At 37.1% G+C, this 24,308-nt stretch overlaps 1 protein-coding gene across 2 annotated transcripts in view; it reads right to left on the reverse strand.

Annotated features, from left to right (window-relative positions):
* SMCHD1 (structural maintenance of chromosomes flexible hinge domain containing 1) overlaps positions 1–24,308 on the reverse strand; it is a 175,891-nt gene that overhangs the window by 71,558 nt on the left and 80,025 nt on the right. For both annotated transcript variants that reach the window (XM_043963441.1, XM_043963450.1), the window contains exons 27-32: positions 20,108–20,196; positions 18,573–18,691; positions 16,533–16,700; positions 9,940–10,065; positions 3,291–3,370; positions 2,450–2,607 (exon numbers count right to left, since the gene is read on the reverse strand). In XM_043963441.1, the coding sequence (XP_043819376.1) occupies positions 2,450–2,607; positions 3,291–3,370; positions 9,940–10,065; positions 16,533–16,700; positions 18,573–18,691; positions 20,108–20,196 (740 nt within the window). The remainder of the gene's footprint in view (positions 1–2,449; positions 2,608–3,290; positions 3,371–9,939; positions 10,066–16,532; positions 16,701–18,572; positions 18,692–20,107; positions 20,197–24,308) is intronic.

Below are 24,308 nucleotides of genomic sequence, written 5' to 3' on the forward strand. Positions count from 1 at the left end.
GGCCTTATTACAGACAGAATCAGAATAACCATAGACTCTAACAGGAAGGTACAGAAGGACAGAATCAAAATCAGGGTAACTCTAGAATCCCTCAGAGGGAGATACAGGAATGATGGTGCAAAGGGTAGGAATGGACAATAGACACTGAATGTTTTATTTTTCCAGACCTTGAATATATTAACCGTCTTATACCAATTCCTTACAGGGAAGAAGAGAAGGAAATGAGGATTTATTAAGTGTCTATGTGCGGGCAGCTAGGTGGAGTAGTGGATAAAACAATGGCCCTGGAGTCAAGAGGACCTGAGTTCAAATCTGACCTCAGACACTAATATACTAGCTGTGTGACCCTGGTCAAGTCACTTAACCCTCATTGCCCCACCAAAAAACCCAAAAACAAACAGAAGAAAAGAAGAGGAGAAGAAGGAGAAGGAGGAGGATGAGAAGAAGGAGGAGAAGGAGGAGGAGGAGAAGGAGAAAATGATGATGATGATGATGATGATGATGATGATGATGATATTAGGGGCAGTAGGTGGTGCAGTAGATAGAGCACTGGCCCTGGAGTCAGGAGTACCTGAGTTCAAATCTGGCCTCAGACACTTGACACTTACTGTGTCACCCTGGGCAAGTCACTTAATGTCAATTGCCTCTCCCCGCCCAAAAGTGTCTATGTGCCAGGCTTTGTGCTAAGCACTTTACAAATATCTCATCTGATTGCCACAGCAATCCTGGAATCTAGGTGCTGTTATGATATTCATTTTAGAGGTGATGAAACCAAGGCAGACTTATTCTGGATCACATAGCTACAGTCTGAGGTTGAATTTGAATTCAAGTATTCCTGACTGCAGATGCAGTTTGCTATTCACTGGGCCACCCAGCTGAAATGTTTGTAGATAGTTGCTTAAATATTTTCTCTCCATTAGTTTGTGAGCTCTTCAATGGCTTTTCTTTGTATTTCCAGACCTCAGCAGAGTGCCTGAAATATTGGCTCTTAATAAATGATTACTGAAAGACTAATGGAATCAGGATGCAGATTAAAAATATATTCTTTGTTAATGGCCAAGACAGGAATTTGCTTTACTTAACTATGCAGATTTTATACAAGGGTTTTGTTTTGGTCCTCACTGCCACTCTTGATTTGGGACAATGGGGAGAGAAAATGGATTTCTGTTCAATGAGAAAGAAAGAAATTATATAAATTTTAATAGACAATTTTTAATCTTATTATACTGGTGTAATGTAGTTGTCTGTTAGAAGTAGACGGTGATATATTGTTGTTGATTTCCCTATTTGTAATCTGCATTCTTGCCCATTTTACTTGTTTGCTAAACCCAACTGGATTACAAAGGACACATTTCCAGGCTTTGAAGTTCCAAATGCATAGAACTTTTTGACACTGAACCTAACCTGTGGACTTAACTGCACTAAAAGGCCTCTCTCATAATGGATAAATTCCTACATACTTTCCTGTAACAATTTATTTGAATGCTGAACAAAATACTAATTCTATAGTTTGATTTCAATATCTACTTTGCTGAATCTGAAGACAAGTTTTCATAGATCAAAAATCATTCACATTTCATAAATCACAGATTGAAGGAACCTTAGAAGTCACTCAGTCCAAGGCCCCTATTTTACCCTTTATCTACTGTACCACCTGAGATGAGGAAACTGAAGCTCAAAGAAGTCGAGTGACCTGCTGATGGGTCACAGCAGTAGTAAATATTAGAGCCAGACCTGGAATGCAGGTTCTCAGATACCAATTCCAATGTTGTTTCTACTCTGCCCTACTGACTCCTACTGTGATCAGTTCATTAATTTATAGAATAGCAGGCAAAAATTAGTTCACAAAAACTTCTTTAGGAAGTGTTCTGCCCTTTTAAGAGCCACATTTTATATACAGAGAATTTCAAATTTTTAGTATTTTATTCATTTTTAGTCACACCTTCAACAAAATTAGAAGTATCCTTCATTTCTAAAGATAAAAACAATCTAGAAGACTTGCATGTAAAGGAAACTCAGTTTTTCCATTAGCTTTCATTATGAAATTGTAGACATTTTGATATTTTTTTTAAAAAATCCACTAAGTCAAAAATTTTAGAAAGCACAAGTAAAAATTTAAATAGTTCCTTGGTAGGGTGAACAAACAGTGCAGTTCCATATTTCCCAAACATATTGTTCATGAGAAATTCTATCTTTCCAAACAAATTCTTGTTTTCTTGGAGATATGAAATACAACACAATTTCATTGTAGAAGTCTATTTCCCATGATTCATATGTAACATGAAGGAAAAGTCCAACTACATAGGAGAAATAAATCAAGTGACCAAATAAAATGCTAACATTTACACATCTTTTTTAAATTGTTCAATTATTTTAAAATAAAAATTAAATTAAGTCACGAAAGCATTTTATAATAGTGAAAATAATTTTAAAATATAGACTTACTTACCAGTAAAAATATCCCCTGCTGAAAAAGAAACATCTTTATCATATTTAACATTCAGACGCACTGGTTTTTCAGGGTCTGGAAGAACCATTAGCCTAATTATAGGTCCTTCTAGGGAATTCTTGTTGTAGGTAGCTTTAACTTGTATAGTATGTTCTCCCCTTAAAAAAAAAGAATTATAAAAGTTATTATAGAAAAATTATGAAATTATCTAAATAAATTCCATTTTAGGGAACCTACTGATTTGCATCTCCAATGTTTAAGGTTGTCTCATTACCATTATAAAATGGTAATATTCAAACTAGTTATCCTTTAGTGGGAATACATGGAGGAAAGGATAGTGGAAAGGATAGTGTTTTCTCCTTTAGTGGAAAGAAGAAAAATCTCAATATATTTTTTTATATATAGGATTATTCTTGTGAAACATAATAAAATGGAGGAGATATCAGAGTTTAAAGGAAATAAATTACCTTCCTTAGCATACAGTATGTACCAAAGAACTATGTTCTTCTTCTTCCAAGCAGTTATGGGTTGTTGTTTTTTCCGGGGGTTGGGGGTGTTGTTTTTTGGGGTCTTTTATGGTGAGGCAATTGGGGTTAAGTGACTTGTCCAGGGTCAAACAGCTAGTAAGTCTTAAGTGTCTACAGTCAAATTTGAACTCAGGTCCTCCTGACTCCAGGGCTCACTGTATCTACTGTGCCAACAAGCTGCCCCGAAGTTATGTTCTAATACCAAATACAAGGATCAAAGTACACTATGAAGTCCTCGTCATTTACTCAACAACTCCGAAGAAAAAAATGGATCTATATAATTGCATCAATTTTTTGAACAATGTGATACTTACCTAGGAGCAGAAACACTAAAAACTCCCAAATTAGCCCTGCCATTTTCATCAGTTTTATGCTGTTGATTTGAAGGGCTGAGCTGTAAAGAAAATAGCTCATAGTTACCAAAAACAAAACAACACATAAAAACCCCACTGACAAATACCCTAAAAACAACCTTTTCTGTTTTCAGGCAACAACTTTTTAATAATTGAATCAAAAATTATTTTTCCATTAATGCCCACTGAAGCAAAATTTCTTCAATCCTTGTGTGCATGTCTACGTATTAAAGAAATGTTACTTCACTGGGCATTAGTGGAAAAATATTGTTTGATTCTGTTTGATAGATAAATGGATGGATGGATGATTGATAGATATAGATATACAGACAGATATATAGATGCTAGCTATATCTGACATGATTAATACCCACAGTCCTCAGTATTTTCCCAGGCTACCACTCCTGATGGGGCTTCACATTCCTAACTATGATCCTAGAGTTAACCCAGTTTGATTCTACAATGTCCACTACTCAAAAATCTGTGGCCCCTATTACCTCCTCTCTCTTCCCTTGACAAACCCCATCCACCACCTCCTCCTTTATGATCTGCATACAGTTAAACAGTGCAGGGGGAACTCACAGTAAAAGTTAATTGAGTCCATTACAAATTTATATTATCTACTTGACCCTCATTGTATGGGTCTTTCTATTAAATTTCTTTCTATTTAGTTTTATAGGAACTATTTAAAATCTCTTCTCAAGGATCCCTCACCAATCACTTTGAGCTAAGGATTTCTCTTTAAATTACATTGAGAAAATGGAAACCTTTCCATTTCCTAATACTTTTATCAACCTCCATTCTTTCTTCCTTTGTTCCAGTAAAGACTACTCCAGTCTCTGATGAAGAGATGGCCTTTCTTCTAGCTAAACTCAAATTATCTATATGTATTCTTCTTTAGTCCCATTCACAATTTCTCTCTACGAGGACCTTCTCCTTATCTTACATAATCTCTCCCTATGTAGCAGTTCCTTCTATGCTTCCTGCAAATTTATCTAGATGTCCTGTTTCAAATCTTAAAAGCCCTCCCTAGACTATAAGAAACCCTATTAAAGTATAATCCTCTATCTCCCCTGTCTGTATCAGCAAAATTTTTGGCCCATTCTTCTCCCACTTTTAAACCCTTTGAAACCTGGCTCCCAACTTCACAGCTCAAATGAAAGTATGCTCTAAAGTCACCAATGATCTCCTAAATTATTTGATGGCCTTATATCAAACCTCATCCTTTTTGATCTCTCAGTATCATTTAATGAAACTGACTACCCTGCCATCCTTACCTCCTTCATGGATTTTTGTGGCATCACTCTCTCAGTTTTCCTCTTAGTTATCTATTGATTCTCAGGCTTCTTTCTGGATCATAATCCATATCATGTTACTAAACTGTGGGTATGCTTAAGGCTCTGTCTTAGGCCCCATTCTTTTCACTTTTTAATATCACATGGTAATCACATTAACCGCCATGGATTTAATCATTATGTCAATGACTCATAGATCTATATATTTGGTCCTAGTCTGTCTCCTGAGCTCCACTCCCACAGTACCAATTATTTACTAATGCTTTCAAACTCAATATATTAGTACCATCTAAAATTCACTATGTTCAAAACAAAAATCATTTTTTTTCCAAAATTCATTTTTCTAACAAACTTGTCTATAGTTATCAAGGTCACCACTATGCTTCACTCACCCAGATTGTTCAAAATCTTGCTTGAAACCTCTAATTCCTGCCATGGAGTACAGTGAACCTCATTCACCTGAAATGTCCAAATAATTTCCGCACTATTTCTATGTCTACAATATTTCTTCCATCCATCTCCACCTCTGATAATCAGAGAGCCCAGAGGCTACACTATGGAAATGGCCTCCTAGTTGGTCTTCCCAACCTGAATCTTTCACCACTCTCATCCATTCTCCCCACCAAGCGAACAAAGTGATTTTCCTAAAGAGCAGGTCTGATCACTTCACTCACTTGCCTCCTCAACAAACACCAGTAGCAATCTATTACCATTAAGATCATAGATAAATACCTACGTTGAGCTTTAAAGTGCTTCACAACCTGGAAACAACATCCCTTTCTGCTTTTATTACATTATCATTACCTTTCGTACAATTTATGATCCAGCAAAAACTGGCCTTCTTACTGTTTCCAAATTACAATACTCCACTTCTAATTTCCATGGCTTTCAATGATTATCCTAAGGTATGGAAATGCTCACCCTTCTCACCTCCACCATTTTGAATATCAGGTATCCTCCAAACATATATCTAGAATGATCATCTACATAAAGTATTTACTGATTACCTCTCGAAAATTACTTTCCGTTTATGCCATATTTGTTCTGTATAGTCTCTTCCCATAGAAGATCCTTAAAAGGAAAGGACTATTAAGTAGACTTTTCATAAATGATTATTGATTCACTTATTCATCTAGTCTGCAAAGACACTCCAAAAACTGGAATCTTTTCTACAATATGTTTGACATGTAGCTAGCTATCTTCCAAATACAAACTTCCAGTGATGGGAATTACAGGGAAGTCATTACCATTCTGGTTTTTTTGTTTTTGTTTTTGTTTTTTTTTTTAGTGAGGCAGTTGGGGTGAAGTGACTTGCCTAAGGTCACACAGCTAGTAAGTGATAAGTGTCGGAGGCCGGATTTGAACTCAGGTCCTCCTGAATCCAGGACCGGTGCTCTATCCACTGTGTCACCTAGCTGCCCCATTGTTTTATTTTTGTTTTGTTTTGTTTTGTTTTGTATAGCTAGTAAGTGTTAAGTGTCTGAGGCTGGATTTGAACTCAGGTACTCCTGACTCCAGGGCCGGTGCTCTATCCACTGTGCCACCTAGCTGCCCCGTCATTACCATTCTGGATAGTTCATTCTATACTGTGTCAGATCTAATGTAATCATGTACCTTAAACAAAGTACCACATACTCTTGATGAAAATATTAAGATTAGCATTTTAGAAAACCAGAAGCCTGATGGTTTTTAGTGTTTTGAAGTGTATAATTTCCAGTGAAGTGGCTAGAAGCCATTACCAGAACAAGACAAATTACCTTTCCATTTGTTTCAAGTTTAGCAATTTAATATGGTAGAATAGAAAGCATATTGTAATGGGAGATGAAACATCTGCGTTCTAGTTATAAATATACCACTAGAGGGACAGCTAGGTCTAGCAGTGGATAAAACACCAGCCCTGGATTCAGGAGGACCTGAGTTCAAATCTGGATTCAGACACTTGACACTAGCTGTGTGACCCTGGGCAAGTCACTTAACCCTCATTGCCCTGCAAAAAAATAAATAAATATACCACTAGAATATAATGTAACCAAGGGTAAGCCACTTCATGTCTGGACACCAGTTTTCTAATATGTAAAATGAGAGGACTAAACATGAATGCTGAACTCCAATAAAAACTCAAGTTCCCTTACATTGTGATCTCTGTAATGTCCCCAGATATATGAATCACTGTACTATATGCTTAGCTACATAAAGAGATCAAGTCCATTTACTTTATGGTTTTTTGTTTTTGTGGGGAAATGAGGGTTAAGTGACTTGCCCAGGGTCACACAGCTAGTAAGTGGCAAGTGTCTGAAGCCATATTTGAATTAAGATCCCCCTGAATCCAGGGCCAGTGCTTTATCCACTGGACCACCTAGCTGTCCCCTAAATCCATTTACTTTAAATGCTTACAGATTATTATATTCAACTTAGTTAACTAACTGCCTCTCTTAGAGCAGTATGCCAAGGTTCTGGGGAAGACACAACATTTAGTTTAATACAAGGTCTCTGGCCTAAGGGAGCTTATGAGTGATTTTTTTTCTGTGAATAAAAACAAAATAATACACACACATACACAAGAAGTTTGGGCAGAAATTTAGTAGATTAGAGAAGGGAAGGGGAAGATATTCAAGATATAAAGAATGATGTGAGGAAAGGGGATTTGGAAGCAATATAAAGGTGTGTTGGCAAGAAAGCCAAGAGAACACATGGGGGAAATCAAATGGTCCAGTTTAGCTGGCGCATTAAAGCAGAAAAAAGTCAAAAGAATGAGACAAAGCTGGAAAATTAAGACCAACACACCAGGAGTCTTCCTTCCTTCCTCTAGACAATGCAATAATGAATCAGCATACCTGCTAACAGTTATCCCTCCCTTTTGTTCCTTGAGTAGCCTATCTTCATTTTAATCAAAATTGCTCATACCTTTTAATAACACTGCTTGTTCCTAATTCCTTCTTTGTAATATATTTCAGGCATATTCAAAAGCACCATGTTCTTTAGAGACACCACACTTTTTTGCTTCCCTCAGCTATGTAACCCCTTACTTCTCTATATCCTTCCCAGATTTGAGTCTTTTCTGCAAGCCTTAAAGTGGATAATCTCCCAACCTTGTATTTACAACCATATTTTCTCTCTCTACACTCTTACCCTATCAATTTAATGAAATCCGATGTTTTGATAACTTAAAAACACAATTCTCAGCTCTCTTTCTATAGTCTGAATATCTCTCCAGAACTTCAAGCCTAAATCTTCAAATACTTACAAAACATTTAAACTTAGGTTAAAGCTCAAACTCAGTGTGTCTCAGATTAAGTGCACTATCATTCTTTTTATTTTTGTGTTTTGTTTTGTTTTGTTTAATTTTTGCGGGGCAGTGTGGGTTAAGTGACTTGCCCAGGGTCACACAGCTAGTAAGTGTCAAGTATCTGAGGTCAGATTTGAACTCAGGTCCTCCTGAATCCAGGGCCAGTGCTTTATCCACTGTGCCACCTAGCTGACCCACTAACATTCTTTTTAAACCTACTATATGTGTCTGATGTGTCATCTTTCTCTCAGTCTACCAAGTGTGAGATTATCTTCATCTTGATTTCACTCTAACTCACCTTGCATATGGCTAGGAGGTCTTATCAATTCTATTTATGCAACATCTATACAATGTCTTCCTTTCTATCCCCACTGCTACTGCCATAATACAGAACCACATTCTACCTACTTAGCAAAATGTAACCTATATCATTATAGGGCTCCCCATTTTAATCCTCTACCTCTGACCAATCCATCCTTTATATTACTTAAAGAAAATTATTTCTTATTCATGGACTTAATGTCAGTTCTCTGCTCAAAAATCTTTAGTGGCTCCTAACTGCTACCAAGTCAAGTTCAAATTCTCTAACCAGCATTCAAAGTCCTCTAATCCCTTGTACTGCCCCACTGTTTTAATTTGATGCCACATAACTGCCTTCCAAAAATTCCAGGAAGGAAAGCATTCTAAGGATAGGGGACGGGCAATAATAACAGAGTGAGGAGATGAAGTCTTGTATGATAAGAATGTCAAAGAAGCCAGTTTGGCCAGATCCTAGAGTACATGGAAGTTTGAGAGGCTAGGTTATGAAGAACTTTAACTGCCAAAGAGAGGAATTTATATTCGTTTCTGAAAATAATAGAGAGTCACTGAAGTTCTTTGAGGAAGAAAGTAAAAAGACCAGACCAGAACATTAGGAAAATCACTTTAGAAGATGAGAGGAGGATGGATTAGAATGAAGATAAATGTGAGTCAAAGAGACCAACCAGGAGGTTATTCCAACACTCTAGGCAGGAAGTGTACCAGAGTGGTATCTGTGTGAGTAAAAAGAAGAGGAAATATACAAAAGCTATTGTAAAGGTAGAACTGACAAGATTTGATAACAGACTGAATAACCTAGAGAGAAAAAACTATCCAGGAGAGAATGATGCCCAGTATCAAAAGTTGGAGAGAAGGAGGAGGAGTACTAGGAAAAAGCCATTAGATTTAGTCATTAAGGGATCATTTATAACAGTATCTAATACACAGTAGGCATTTAATAAATGTTTGAATGATTAATCTCCTTGACAGAAGGAACGATATCTTAACTGAACCCTGAATCTCTCTACAACATAAGCTATAATTGAAAATGTGGCACTTATTAGAGTTTAATGGATTTTTTCTGAATAATGTATATTGTTCTTAATATTAGTAATTTTATTTTCCTTTATATAAAGGAATCTTTACTCCCATTACAATCGTACTTAAAGTTTGCAGTCCTTCACACACATGATCTCACTGAAACCTCAACAAATCTAAGAAGTATATGCTTTTAGAAGAGAATCATTATTTTTAGTGATCCCGGAATTGATTCCCTAATTCTAAGCTATAAATTGAAGAGGCATATCACTTAATACATTGTACATTTTTTAACATTTTTTTAAATGTATGTGAGCAAATGTGTTAAAATTACTTTGGCATCACATAAGGAGGTCTTCAGACTATCAGTTCAACTTAATAATTTTTTTAAAACTCTTGACTGGTATTCTCTTTAATATGAAGATTTGAATTCTCAATTTTAGCACTTGGTATAAAGCACTGGAATAGTGAAGTTAAAAGACCTTTTTACATACTCTATGAGCAATAAAACTTCCAGGCAGGGTCATGTGAGGGAGAAAAGACATGAAAGCTGTCTTGCCTGATGTAGACTAAATGGTAGGGAAATAGATGTTTACATTACAATATATAAAAACTATGTTACTAAGAAAGAAATATTTGACAAAATGCAGAATTATCATGCCAACATACTTAAAACTCAAAAATGGAGACTTACTTTTAAGATGGCTGCTTTCACAAGACTTATTTTAACTAGTGGTACAGGGGAAGGGTTTTCCCACTGATCACAAAGCTGAACTGTAAGGGGGTTTGGTAATTCTTTTCCATTTATCACTGGAATAGGCTGAAACACAGAAAAATATTTTAGGTAAATATATACCAAATTACACGGTATATGGTCATTTCCTGATTCACACCAAAAGAAAAATTTAATCATTTTAAAGTAATAGTGTATTGGTTTCTTTGTCGTTCTGGAATGCTGTAAGAAACACAAATTTTAAAAAGTGGTTCTTGTGAAAGACACTTCACCTCTTCCCCAACTCAGAGTCAACAAGTGGGCTCTTCAATAAAATGGAGCACTGCCCAAAAGTTGTTCACTCTTCCCAAGTGAACAGATTTTATGTTGACACTCATATTTCAACTTACGGAGAAAATAACATACTCTCTTATATATGCCTCTGCTAGACACACACACATTTTGAAAATTAACAAACTAATCTATACAAACAGAACCATTGATAAGTCATAATCCAATGTCTCATCTTGGTTCTGGGGCAAACTTGGAATGTTCAGGATGGTTAAAAACAAAAGATTCAACATCATTTCTCTGGGGACTTAGTGATGAATAACCTTGAATTTCTTTAGTGACAGGCAGAAAGGCGGGGGGGGGGGGGGGGGGGGGGGGAAGGGCGCCACAAAATTTTAGATTGCAGTTTTTAGACTATACATAAATATGAACCTGTCAGTACTCTCAATGTGAGATTCTCTACTCAAGGAATGGAATCATATCCATCCTAACATTTTTGTTCTAAATAAAACCGGAAGCCACAAGGAAATTGTAGCTAAATGGAAGAGTTGCTCACAGGTTTTCCTTGAAGAGGCAAATAAAGGAGTTGAACTATATGTTCGTCTAAAAAAAATATCATTCCATGTGATATTACATTGTTCATAAGATTTTTGGCAAAAAGGCTAGCATGAAAATGGTAATAATATGGAGAATCATCTGTAGGAGAGTATGGGAATTTTAATAAGAATTCAAAAAGATTCTCAAAATTCAATAAAAACATGCCTTGTTATTCAGTGATGGAAATGCACAAGTGGCCATAGGGAAAAATGGCAAAAAAGGGTAGTAAAATACATGACTCAGAAAAAATAAACAAAAGAGGTCAATAGACTGTTGACTCATCAGAAACCTGACAAATATGCATTATAAACACTTTTTTAAAGTCACTGGAGGGGGGGGCAGCTAGGTGGCGCAGTGGATAAAGCACTGGCCCTAGATTCAGGAGTACCTGAGTTCAAATCCGGCCTCAGACACTTGACACTTTCCAGCTGTGTGACCCTGGGCAAGTCACTTGAACCCCATTTTCCCACCGGAAAAAAAAAGTCACTGGGGGGGCAGCTAGGTGGCACATTGGATAGAACACTAGCCCTGGATTCAGGAGGACCTGAGATCAAATCCAGTCTCAGACACTCGACACTTACTAGCTGTGTGACACTGGGCAAGTCACTTAACCCCAATTGCCTCACTTAAAAAAAAAGTCATTGGGCCAACAATATAGGAAGTTCCATATAAACCAGAACCAATTTCAGATAATTATGCTTTTTAAGAGAAAGGGGGTGCAGCTAAGTGGCACAGTGGATAAAGCACCGGCCCTGGAGTCAGGAGTACCTGAGTTCAAATCCGGCCTCAGACACTTAACACTTACTAGCTGTGTGACCCTGGGCAAGTCACTTAACCCCAATTGCCTCACTAAAAAAAACAACAAAAAAACAACAAGAGAAAGGAAATGACAAGTCAACAAGGTAGGATTCTTTCTTAAAGTTAGATTTGTGTAGTCAGATAATCAACTTATTATAAGAAAGAACAAAATCAATGAGGCTATTAGATCCTGAGGCATGCAGATAAGTCATAAAGGTGGGGCAAATCCAACCCAACCTATTTAAACTGTGTTGTAGCCCCTCCCCCTAAAATGGAAAATGATTGAGAATAGACATTGATAGATACTATTACCATTCCCTAAATTTAATGAATATATAAGTTAATCCTCTCAATATCACAAAAAGAGCCCACCACCACCACCACCACCACCACCACAAACACCCAGACATACTTCAGCTGAAACAAAAAAGGCAGGCATAGCTATCACAACATTATTTAAAAGTAAAAATACATTTAGAAGACCTCATTGCAGGGCAAGGGCAGGACACACAGAAGATTGTGAGCAATATATTTTATCAAACAACATGAAACACTAGAAGGAAAAACAAGATTGATATAAAGTTTGGTGAGAAACTCATCCCAAACATAAAGATGAAACTGGATGGGTAATAAGCAAAAAAAAAAAGAAAAAGGACTTCTAAAGAATTTTACAGCTATTTTCACCATTAGTTAAAGTGAAAATTACTACATTTTGACTTAACATCTCAACTCTAGATGTACTGCATGAATCTTAAGAAAACAATGAAAGGGAAAGTCACTGGCCTAGAACAAGTATTTTTGGGAGAATTATGTGCTAGAAGTAACAAAATTTTGATGAAATTGAGAAAGCAATTCTCAAGGTAACTCGAAAAGGAGAATATACTAAAGGCTTGGGGAGAAAAAACTTTATTACTACTAAAATAAATTACCAAGTTTCTATTAATTTTAAATGGATTAATAATGCATTTGTCCTTTGCCACTTCAAGAAAAATTTTAAGAGAAGAATCTGCATACACTGAGAGCATCCTTGAAGAAAATATGAGAACACGATGACTTTTGCGAATGACAATCTCTAGAAGACTACAACTTTACAATCATAAAATTAACTAAAAAAATATTAAAAAACCAAGGTCGGGGGGCAGCTAGGTAGTGCAGTGGATAAAGCAGTGGCCCTGGATTCAGGAGGACCTGAGTTCAAATCCGACCTCAGACACTTGACACTTACTAGCTGTGTGACCCTGGGCAAGTCACTTAACCCCAATTGCCTCACTTAAAAAAAAAAAAAAACAAGGTCAATTGGTTTGTCTGTTGACTATAAAAAATTGCTTTATTTGGTAGAGGAAAATACTGCCTTAAAAGGCTCTCTTTCCAAAAGGCATTTTCCATATATATGCCAAAATCTTACTGAAATCCTTTAACATAACAGATATAGCTTCTCCGAATATCTTTCTAATTATGACTAAAAAATAAACATATATGCAACAAAAGTTTTTGCCACTGTCACAGAGGAAATCCAGAATAGAGCTGAAATTGAAAAGAAACTCCCTATATATAATGTTAAGGGCTAAAATTCTAGCTAGTCTGTCTAAAATATCTAATGAGTGGTCGCCAATAAATTATAAGCTTTAGCAAGAGTTAGACTTTTAAGCATTTATTAAGGAGAATAAGAATTTGTTAAAGAGAGAAGACAAGGCCTAGATTCCTATCTATTAAAGGGAGAGCACATGTCTAGCTCCGCTCTCCACCAGAGTCCAAAGGAAAGAGCCAGTCAGAACGCCCAGCTCTTCCTTCTTCCTCCCACTAGCAAACTTCACTTCCTGACGCCAAAGAAAAGACGCATGTTCTCCAGCAGGTGGCATCATTCCAATTGTTACAATAAGGAGATCGTTCAAGGGTTCCTATAGCTACATGATATTGTTCTGATGACATCAAGACAGAAAGGACTACAGAGCCTTCTAAATGAAATCCAAAAATCACTTAAGAGTCTGGTCTAATTAACTTTCTTAAAGGAGAAACAAAGTTGATGAAAAATGCCTACTGTCCAGATTTGGGGGCGGGGCGGAGAGATGAGGGTTAAGTGACTTGCCCAGGGTCACACAGCTAATAAGTGTCAAGTGTTTGAGGCCTGATTTGAACTCAGGTACTCCTGACTCCAGGGCTGTGGTGCTCTATCCACTGCACCACCTAGCTGCCCCAAAGTTAGAGTTTTAAAAGAAAAAGGTCACCTCATACTCAAGAGACTAAAGCAAAGTGGGAAGAGTGGCAGATAACGTATAAGTGAACTGAAAGGTAAAGTTGGGTAGAAGATTGATTATTCTATTTCTACAACCATGAGATATTCAAAGAATTTACAAATTAAATGCTTAAGTCAACCTTTTCGCTTATATAACAAGTATTTTCGAAACATCATGAAAAGGGTTTTTATGGAGGAAAAAGGTCTTAAATATGAAAATGGATGCACCTGCTATAATTAAAATTAATCTCACTATAATACCAACACTTGCTGTTCTTTTTTTATTTTTAAATGAGGCAATTGGGGTTAAGTGACTTGCCCAGGGTCACACAGCTAGTAAGTGTTAAGTGTCTGAGGCCTGATTTGAACTCAGGTACTCCTGACTCCAGGGCCAGTGCTCTATCCACTGCATCACCTAGCTTTCCCTACTTGCTGTTCAGAAATTAAAATCAATATCATAAATTTATTCACTGCAAAATAATTCACATCTTTACTGTAAACAATCTTATTCTCAAAATACTAAAAGTTTACTATCTTCAAGAATTCTCTAAATCATTTTAAAAATTAAAAAATCTTTTTATACTTGCAAACAATGGATTTATAAATTCTGATTTCTATTCTTTCAATAACTGAAGTAACATCTATAGTTTTTTTCCCCCCACAGGGCAATGGGGGTTAAGTGACTTGCCCAGGGTCACACAGCTAGTAAGTGTCAAGTGTCTGAGGTTGGATTTGAACTTAGGTACTCCTGAACCCAAGGCCGGCGCTTTATTTACTGTGCCACCTAGCTGCCCTATCTATAGTCTTCTTAGCAGAAACCCTTTACAAAAATCACTCCAATTATTATACTGAAATAAGATTTTCAGCTCTATTTACAAAAAAAAGGAAATCAGGCAATTCCAATGACTATTTTAAAACAAACCACTATTAATTCATAATTCTGTAGACAACTCAGAGATGAGAAATAACAATGTCATGTTTTACAAGGGACTGTCTTTACAAGAACTCTGGAAGGTCATTGGTGAGTTATTATCCTCCCTATTTAATAAATGGGAAAACTGAGGCTCTAAGAGGTCAAGTGACAGGCCCAGATTAATAAATGTAATATGTAGTAGAACAAAAGATATAACTCCTAAGCTTACTTAGTGTTAAGTCAAAATCTATACAAATTCTTACTAAAACACAAGTTTAGGAAAGTAAATTTAGATATGAATAACTTATTTTAAAGCTTCTTATTTCTAATTATTATTCAATACTTTTCTGAATATTACTGAGGCCTCAGGAAGTTTAATGTCTTGCCCAAGGATCAGTGGGTAGTGTCAAAAATAAGACCTATGGCTAAGGCCTCTGACTCTATAAGTAGAGCGTTCTACCATACCCCAAGGAAAGATCTCATATTAGAAAGTAACTTGGGGCAGTTAGATGGCGCAGTGGATAGAGCACCAGCCCTGGATTCAGGAGTACCTGAGTTCAAATCCGGCCTCAGACACTTAACACTTACTAGCTGTGTGACCCTGGGTAAGTCACTTAACCCCAACTGCCTCACGCCCCCCCAAAAAAAGTAACTGTATGGGGGCAGCTAGGTGGTGCAGTAGATAGAGCACCGGCCCTGGATTCAGAAGGACCTGAGTTCAAATCCAGCCTCAGACACTTAACACTTACTAGTTGTGTGACCCTGGGCAAGTCACTTAATCCCAATTGCCTCACCAAAAAAAAAAATTTAAAAAAAAAAAAAGAAAGTAACTGTATGAAACTAAAGTATGAAATGTGTTATTTACAGCAACTTCAAAAGAGGGATTTAGAAAATAATCGATAAATAGTTATAGGCCAGATTGTTGTTGTTTGGCCTTCATTCTAAAAGAGAACCATAACATCAGGAGGTAATGTCTTGATTTGCAGTGAACTGGATAAAAGTCACCAATCTTACTCTCTCCTTGAGAGCCACCTGGCTCCAGTGGCGAGATAAACAACAAGTTGAAATGTTTTAAAGGCAATTGGGAAAAAAATAAAATAAAATAAAATAAAGGCAATTGGGGTTAAGTGACTTGTCCAGTGTTACACAACTAGTAGGTAAGATTTGAACTCAGGTCCTCCCAACTTCAGGGCCAGTGCTCTATCCACTGAACCACCTAGCTAACCCATATAGACCAGAAGAAAACCTAATAAAGTATACTTTAATTTATTTCCCTCATTGTAAAATCTAAGAATCTGAAGGCACTTCAGGGTCATCTAGTCCAAGAATCATCTACCTCAACCCAGCATGCAATTATGCAGTCTCAGCCTGAAGACTGTCAGGGCCAGTCACTGGTATCTTTCCCCTTCCATAAGTTCTTAAATACAAATGCAAGCTTACCTTCCCCTTTCCTCACTCACTGTTCATTTCTGCCAGTAAAGTCAAAGGAGAAGCAAATGTTTTAAGTATAACTTTACCTTCCCAAAAAGAAGCTATTAAAGAGTTAAATATAAACTGCATTGCTAAATGTATCTCAAATAATCTATCTCAAAATCTGTAAAAGGAAAGGGCTGGATCAGATGACCACAGAGGTACCATCCTGCTTTAGAACAATGATCCTATGATTTACATTACTGAAAGCTATACTTAAAATACATTCATTCAATATCAAACATATTAGATCAAGTCAGAAATCCTACTTACCTCTGTTAATTCTGGCCAGTTTAGCAGGAGAAGTTTAGCTGGTGGCCCTGAAATTAGTTGTACCCGGAGAAAGTCGGAAAACTCACGCCATGCAAAGCAGAGCTCCTTGTTTCCAGGAGGACCTGGGCTAAATTTTATGCCTTTTATAATTATAGTCTGTGTGCTGTCCTAATAAGAAAGATATGTTAAGAAAGAAAAATATGCTTTAAAGTCTTTTTTTTTTAATTCAAAGGAATTTCTTATTGGACTTCACTTTGGGATGGTTATGTCTCAGTAAACAAAAACTTACAGTAAACATCTTTTCAGCACTATGCAGAACACAAAAAGAAAAGCAAGTAAGAAACGATGAGCAGGAGGAGTTCAGAGAAACCTGGAGGGTCTTGCATGGGCTGATGATGAATGAGATGAGCAGAACCAGAAGAACATTGTACACAGTCTCATCAACATTGTGTGTTGACCTACTGTGATGGACTATATTCTTCTCACCAATGCAATGGTACAGAAGAGTTCCTGGGGACTCATGATGGAAGAGGATCTCCAAATCCAGGAAAAAAAAAGAACTGTGGAGTATAGATACTGAATGAACCATACTACTTCTTTTGTTTTTGTTGCTGATGTTTATCTATTTTGAGTTTTGTTGTCATTGCTCTGATTTTTCTCTTATAACATGACTAATGCAGAAATATGTTTCATGCTATTATGTGTGTGTATGTATGTATATATGTGTATATATATATATATACACACACACATACACACACACATATATACACACACACACACACACACACATATATAACCTATATCAGATTGCCTGCTGTCTAGGGGAGGGGGGAGGAAGGGAGAAAAAATCTGAAATTGGAGAGCTTGTATAAACAAAAGTTGAGAACTATCTTTACATGTAACAGAAAAAAAATAAAATACTTTATTAATTTAAAAAAAAGAAAAGAAAAATAAGCTTAATATTGGTTCCCAAAGCCTTCGGAAACCTTAATCTATTACTTCACCAATCTATTTAAATATATATTCACTCAGTAACCTATTTTAGTTTTTTGGGTGGGGCAATGAGGGTTAAGTGACTTGCCCAGGGTCACATAGCTATTAAGTATCAAGTGTCTGAGGCAGGATTTGAACTAGGGTCCTCCTGAATCCAGGGCTAGTGCTTCATCCACTGGGCCACCTAGCTGCCCCCACTAACCTATTTATTAAGCTTGAATCATATAGAATTCCAGTGGTAGACATTAAGAAATAATAAAATTAAATGTGAAACCATGAGGTACTAATTATAAGGGCAACAGGAATCTAATTAGTCAGTCAACTAGCATTTTTTAAGTGTCTACTATGTGCCAGGCACTATGTTAAGTGCTGGGATCCAGCAAAGGGAGAAAGAAGTATTGTCTTGGTCCTTAGTGGAGAGGTAGAATTTAAATATTGCAGGTAGAGGATAGCATTATCATAAGCTCTTCAGTCCACCTAATAAAAAGCAGTGCTATGCAGAAGAAACAAGGAAGTGGTTACTAAAGAACACTGAAAAATAAATTTCAACAGATTAAGGCCTTGAAAGCCATCCAGTAGTTTGAACTTTACATAGTAGATAATAAAGAACTACTGTGAGCTGCTGAAGAGTAACATAACAACATGAAGATGACACAAAAAAAATACTGTGTGTTCTATATCCAGTCTCCCAATAAGCCAGTCAACAATTCTATTATTTGAATTCTAGAACTCTACCATTAGTGACAAATGGTTTTCCAAGATCATCTGTTTCAATAAGATATCCAACTTCTTTATTTCTTAAATAATTCTGAATCACACATTATTATATGGCTATAAAAAACAAATGCTGCTCTATTCTCCACCCCCACATCAGGTAAAAATCTTTTGAAATACATGGCCAGAGAAAACCTACCTAAAAATAACATTCTCAAATGGGTTCCCATTTGAAAAAGGGAAGAAAAATGACCATATACCACTTTCCAGACTATATCCATTTTCCATAATATGAAATAAATCACATACAAATATTTCAATCAGTCTTACCTGCCAAGTAATTTTCAAATTGGATTTATCAAGTCCGTTTCCAGAAATTCCCAAAGAAGTTAAACAACTTGATGTAAATGTTTGTATCTGATTTCCATACTGATCTGTAATTATTACCTCTTTAAAAACAAAAGAAAAATATTTTGCAGACATGATTATTTTAATTAAATCAATTCTAAAATGTTACCAATTCTGACACAAAGAGACTGGACCTGTACTTTCATTATCATATATGGAACTCCCTGTAGGTCCTTACCTTCTCAGCAAGTTATAGACTAAGATTTGCCTTGAGCACAAAGAAAAGAAGTGATTTGCCCAGGTTCACATGGTCAATATGTGTCAGAGACAAGAAGTGAATCCAGGTCTTCCTGCTTCTAAATCTGGTTCTTTAGCCAGTATGCCTTGTTGCCTCTCAGGGAATTAGAGATTATTTCAAATTACAATGTATCACTTCATCAAGTTAGGTCTCAGAACCAGGCTAAAAGAAATAAAAGTCTGACCTATGAATGTAGATAATGGCGCCCCAACATATGCTTCTTAGATTTTTGTTACAGCTATTATGACAACATGAGGCACGCAAAGTAGTAAATACGTATTCGCCCCACAATCAGGAAGATCCAGCTTCATGTTCTGATTCTGAAACAAATTGGCTCTGTGACCCTGGGCAAGTCACTTCTCACCTCAATACTCCAATCAACTGGGGGCGGCTAGGTGGCGCAGTGGATAAAGCACCGGCCCTGGATTCAGGAGTTCCTGAGTTCAAATCCGGCCTCAGACACTTGACACTTCTAGCTGTGTGACCTTGGGCAAGTCACTTAACCCCATTGCCCCGCAAAAAAAAAAATACTACAATCAACTAGCTCTCTAAGACTGTAAGTTGAAGAACTGCTGATGTACCTGGGCGGGGGTGGGGGTGGGGGTGGGAGTGGGAGGGGGAGGGGGAGGGGTGAGTTTCAACTGGAAGTTCCCTACAACAATGCACAGGTCTGGGCCAAAACAAAATGAAATATACTATCACAGAATGTTTTAAACATACTTTATTGTCATTTGCACCTTGCAACAAAGGTAGATAGTATATGTATTTTTATCCCTAATATATAGTTCAGGAAACTGAGACTCACATATTTAAATAAACGACTTCCACAAAGATATATAAGTAGGACCACTAGAGTCAAGGAAAAAGACCCAGTTCTCTTGACTCACAATTTAGTATTCTTTCCACCATATTGATTCTATGTTTTAAAAATCAGCAATATTTCCCAATTATCATACATTGTTATGAGTCTAGATGTGATCTCTACAATCCTCATTTGCTTTATTATTCTCCTTGCTATAATTCATTCTGAATAAAAAATAATGAATCCAATCAAGGCCAAGATGGCAGGGGAAAGGCAGTAAGCTCTTGTTGCTCCCCACACAATCACTCCAAAAACCTCCAAATAATGCCAAAAAATAATGAATATACAATCCTTCAGTCTTTTTATAACAAGAAATGCTGAATATAAGTATTGTTTAAAATAATATGCCATACTAACCTATTTCTCCTTGGAGCTCCTGACCCATTTGTATTGTTTTTCCTCCTTTTAACTTGCATTTAAGTTGTTTTGGTTCATCAGGCAGTGGTCTGAAATTAGTTTACAAATTATAAAACTTTCCTAAAGTCATTAATTAAAGGAAATTTTAATAGAAATTTACATTGCCCTAGCAAAGATATCATGAAGCTAGGTGGCACAGTGGATAGTGTCGGTCCTGGAGTCTGAACTCTTCGTGAGTTCAAATCTGGCCACAGACATTTACTAGTTGTGTGATCTTGGGAAAGTCACTTCCACCTATTTGCCTGAGTTCCTCATCTGTAAAATAAGCTGGAGAAAGAAATGGCAAACCCCTCCAGTATCTTTGCCAAGTAAATCCCAAATAGGCTCACAAACAGTTGGACATAAATGACTGAGCAACAACAAATCAATGATATTCCTTTATTTACCATCTCAAGCAAGTACAATACAGATAGAAACCCAGAAGTAAGCAAAAAAGGAATCTGCCTAGAAAACTTTAGAAGGATCCAAAACTCTTATCATGATGACTTCTCCTTGCACTGGTATAGACAGTACTCCTTTTTTCATCTTGCACATGTGTGAAATTGCTCTGCATGTCTGGCTCAGAATCATTCGCTTCCTTCAAGGCTCAAACAAGATGTCACCTCATACAAGAAGCCTACCCTGATACCAATACTTGTAAGGGACCTTTCTTTATTCAAAGTATATTGTTTTTTAATTATCTACATGAACACTGCATTCTCCCTGTAGAATTTAAGCTCCTTGTAGGCATACATAATTTTTTGTTTTATCTGTCCCTGTATTCCAATGCTTTGCAGAAAAGTATTTGTATTTCATAATTTTTTCTTGAACTCAATTGAATAAATTCTCTTAAATCACTGAATCTCAAGTGACATAGGCTTCAGAATCCAGCTAGTTCAAGCCATGTCTGAACAAACCCCTCTTCCAAATATTTAACATGTGATTATCCAGCCTCCACTTGAAAACTTCCTGTGGGGGGGAACCTCATACCTTGTGAAGCAGCCTACTACACTTTTAGATACTCTAAATATTATAATTTTTTCCTTTCATCAAACCTAAACTTGATGCTTTAAAACTTCCAGCCAGTGCCTGTAATTCTACTCTCTAGAGCTAAGCAGAACAAGTCTACTCCTTCATGCTGACAGCTGTCAAGGGCTTGAATAAAGATGTCATGTGTCTCCTCTAGCTTTCCCTTTATAAGGATAAATGCCAATTATTTCAAAGAATTCTCATATGAAAGCAAATTTACTGAAAGCATTATTTTGGTATTATATCCTCCAAACCTGATATACTGCCTTGTAATTATTATTATTTAAAATGTTGACATATAGAATAAACTGAGAGCCCTTCATCTTCCTCAACATCCTCCTCCGGATGCTCATGCGCTGACTGGCATCTTTTCCAAAATGTATTATCCAGAACATAACTTTCGATGTGGTCTGAACAACAGAGTATAATAGAACTCTTAACATTCTTCATCGCAACCACATAATGGAGCCTTTACCTTATTTCATTAGCCTTCTTGCCTCTCTTGTCACACTGCTGACTCACACTGGACTTCTAGTACAGTAAAATCTAATACTTTATGGAAACCAAACAGCAACAGACTGTGATCCTTCATGGTCATCGCACAAAGGGCCTATCACTTTTTCTAGTCAACTATGTGCCTGGTATCTTTTATATTTCTTACATATAAATCACCATGGACTAAATAAGGCTGATTATGTTAATCATTTTTCTTCCCACTGAAATAGGAGGAGGTATGGCTTAGGCTGCTCATGTAGTGCCTTAAACTACAATGCTGTTTTGAACTTGGTATTCTCTTCTCCATCTTATCTTTCTAAGGGGATAATTGAGAACAGCTCTTTACTCCTCATAGGTGCCTCTGGGTCTCGTTCTGACTATCCAACAGACACCATCTACTCTGCTATAATACAACTTTCTCTTTTCTATACTGGCTCATCTTCAATAGTCGGGGCCTTGATACAGCTCTGGGTTCTAACAAGGGCTGGAGGCCTCAGCTGCCATTAGGGCAAGCAGGATGTCCAATTGATAAATCATAACAAAGGGAAATCTGTTCATGGACATGGCTGAGAAAGATACTGATGACCAGGTCTTGGCCAAAGTTACAGACACTCATGACGAATGTGCAGAAGACAGACAGTGAAGTGGTTGTTATCCAAAATTAGAGGTCTCTTTTGCCAGATGATACTCCTATATTCACCGTTTTTCCTGGCCCTGTCACAAGAAACCTCACAAGGACTGTGACAGAGGACGGAAGAATGAAATGGCTGCCATGGACTGCCTATTACCAGTACCCTCTTTTACTACATTATCCTCCTGATCGTCACTACCATCTGCCCTGCTCTGATCGAATAAGTATTCTAATGAAGAGAGAAAATCTCCCCATCCATAGCTAACAAACACTCACTTCCTGCTCTGTAAATCTTTAACTTTAGAGTTGCTGTGCACAAAGTTAAAATGATCTCCTATACTACCTCTCCCCAAACTCTCTTCATATATAGCTCAATCACACCTTCAATACTGCCAATGTGTTGGTTGGTATCCCTGATTAAAGTCTTATCCCACTTAAATCCATCTTCTAACTCAGCTGGATTTTCTGAAAGCACAGGTGTAACTTTCAATTAACCACAGTGGCTCCCTATTTCCCCCAGGATAAACTATAAATAAAAGCCTGTTAGACTTTAAAGACATGAATAATCCAGCCCTCCCTACCTTTCCAGGATTGTTACACCTTGTTCCCCAACATGTACTATACAATCCAGTGACACTGCCCTCCTCACTGCTCCTTGAACACAACACTCCCATCTCCAAATTCCATCTCTCTCTCCCATGACAAGGTGGTCTTACTCTTTACCAAGGGTAAGCCTTACCTGCTCAAGCAATCTCATTCCATCTTATCTCCTCCAATAGATTTCCCTGTCACTGCTACTCTATCAGTTATTTTCAAGCTTTTCCTGGCTACTGGCTCCTTCTCTACTACCTACAAACCTTGCAATTAGGCTGTTCTCTTACTCAATGCCTCCAAGCTTTGGAACTTTGCCTCAAAATCCAGATTTGATAGACTTCCAGCCCCACTATCATCCTATATCTCTTCTTTCTTTTGTGGCTAAACTTGAAAAGGCCATCAACAACAGATGCTTCTACTTTCTCTCCCACTCTCTTTTTACAATCTAGCTTCCAAACTTATCCCACCAAAAGTCACCAATGATCCCTTAGATAACAAATCCAATGGCCTGTTTTCAATCCTCGTTTTCCTCAACCTCTCTCCAGCTTCAGAAATTGTTGACTACCATTTTCTCCTTGATACTCTCTTCTCTCTAGGTTTTTTGGGACAAAGTCTCTCCTGGTCCTCCTACCTATGTGACCACTCCTCAGTCTTCTTTGCTGGATTCCCATTCCAATGCTTATCATCGCTGCCTGGCACACAGTAGATGCTTACTTAATAAATGTTTGACTGACTGATAGATCACAGCTATTAATCATACATGTCCCTTCAGGGTTCTGTCCTGGGCCATCTTCTCTTTTTCCTCTGTACTATTTCACTTGGTTGACCTCACCAGCTCTCTTGTATTTAATTACCATCTCTACATGCTGTCTATCCTCTTTAGACTGAGATCCTATAAAACAGAGCCTGACTTTTTCCCTTTCTTTGAATCAAAAGGACTTAACACAATCCCTGGCATATGGCAGGCATTTAAGAAATGCTAGTTGATTGAATAATTGATTTTTCTGGAAGATATCAATTATTGCTACCTTCTACAATACTTCTTCCTTCTGTCTCTCATGTTCTTCCTATCTAAAACATATTCTGCCAAGACAAATAACTGGATTTACTCCTCGCTTCCCTATTACCATTTCAGATGTCCGTTCTACCACCATCACTGCTACTGTAATACTCTCTCCTAACTGATCTTACCTAATATGCCTTTTATTTCTAATCTATCCTTCAAAGGGGCCAAAATAATCATCCTATGGAAAAAGTCAGACCATATCACTTTCTGGCTCAAAAAACATGACTTCTCTGAATACAATGGAATACTATTGTGCTGTAAGAAATGATGAGCAGGAGGAGTTCAGAGAAACCTGGAGGGTCTTGCATGGGCTGATGATGAATGAGATGAGCAGAACCAGAAGAACA

This window comes from Dromiciops gliroides, chromosome 1 (assembly GCF_019393635.1).
Source record: "Dromiciops gliroides isolate mDroGli1 chromosome 1, mDroGli1.pri, whole genome shotgun sequence".
Taxonomy (NCBI): Eukaryota; Metazoa; Chordata; class Mammalia; order Microbiotheria; family Microbiotheriidae; genus Dromiciops; species Dromiciops gliroides.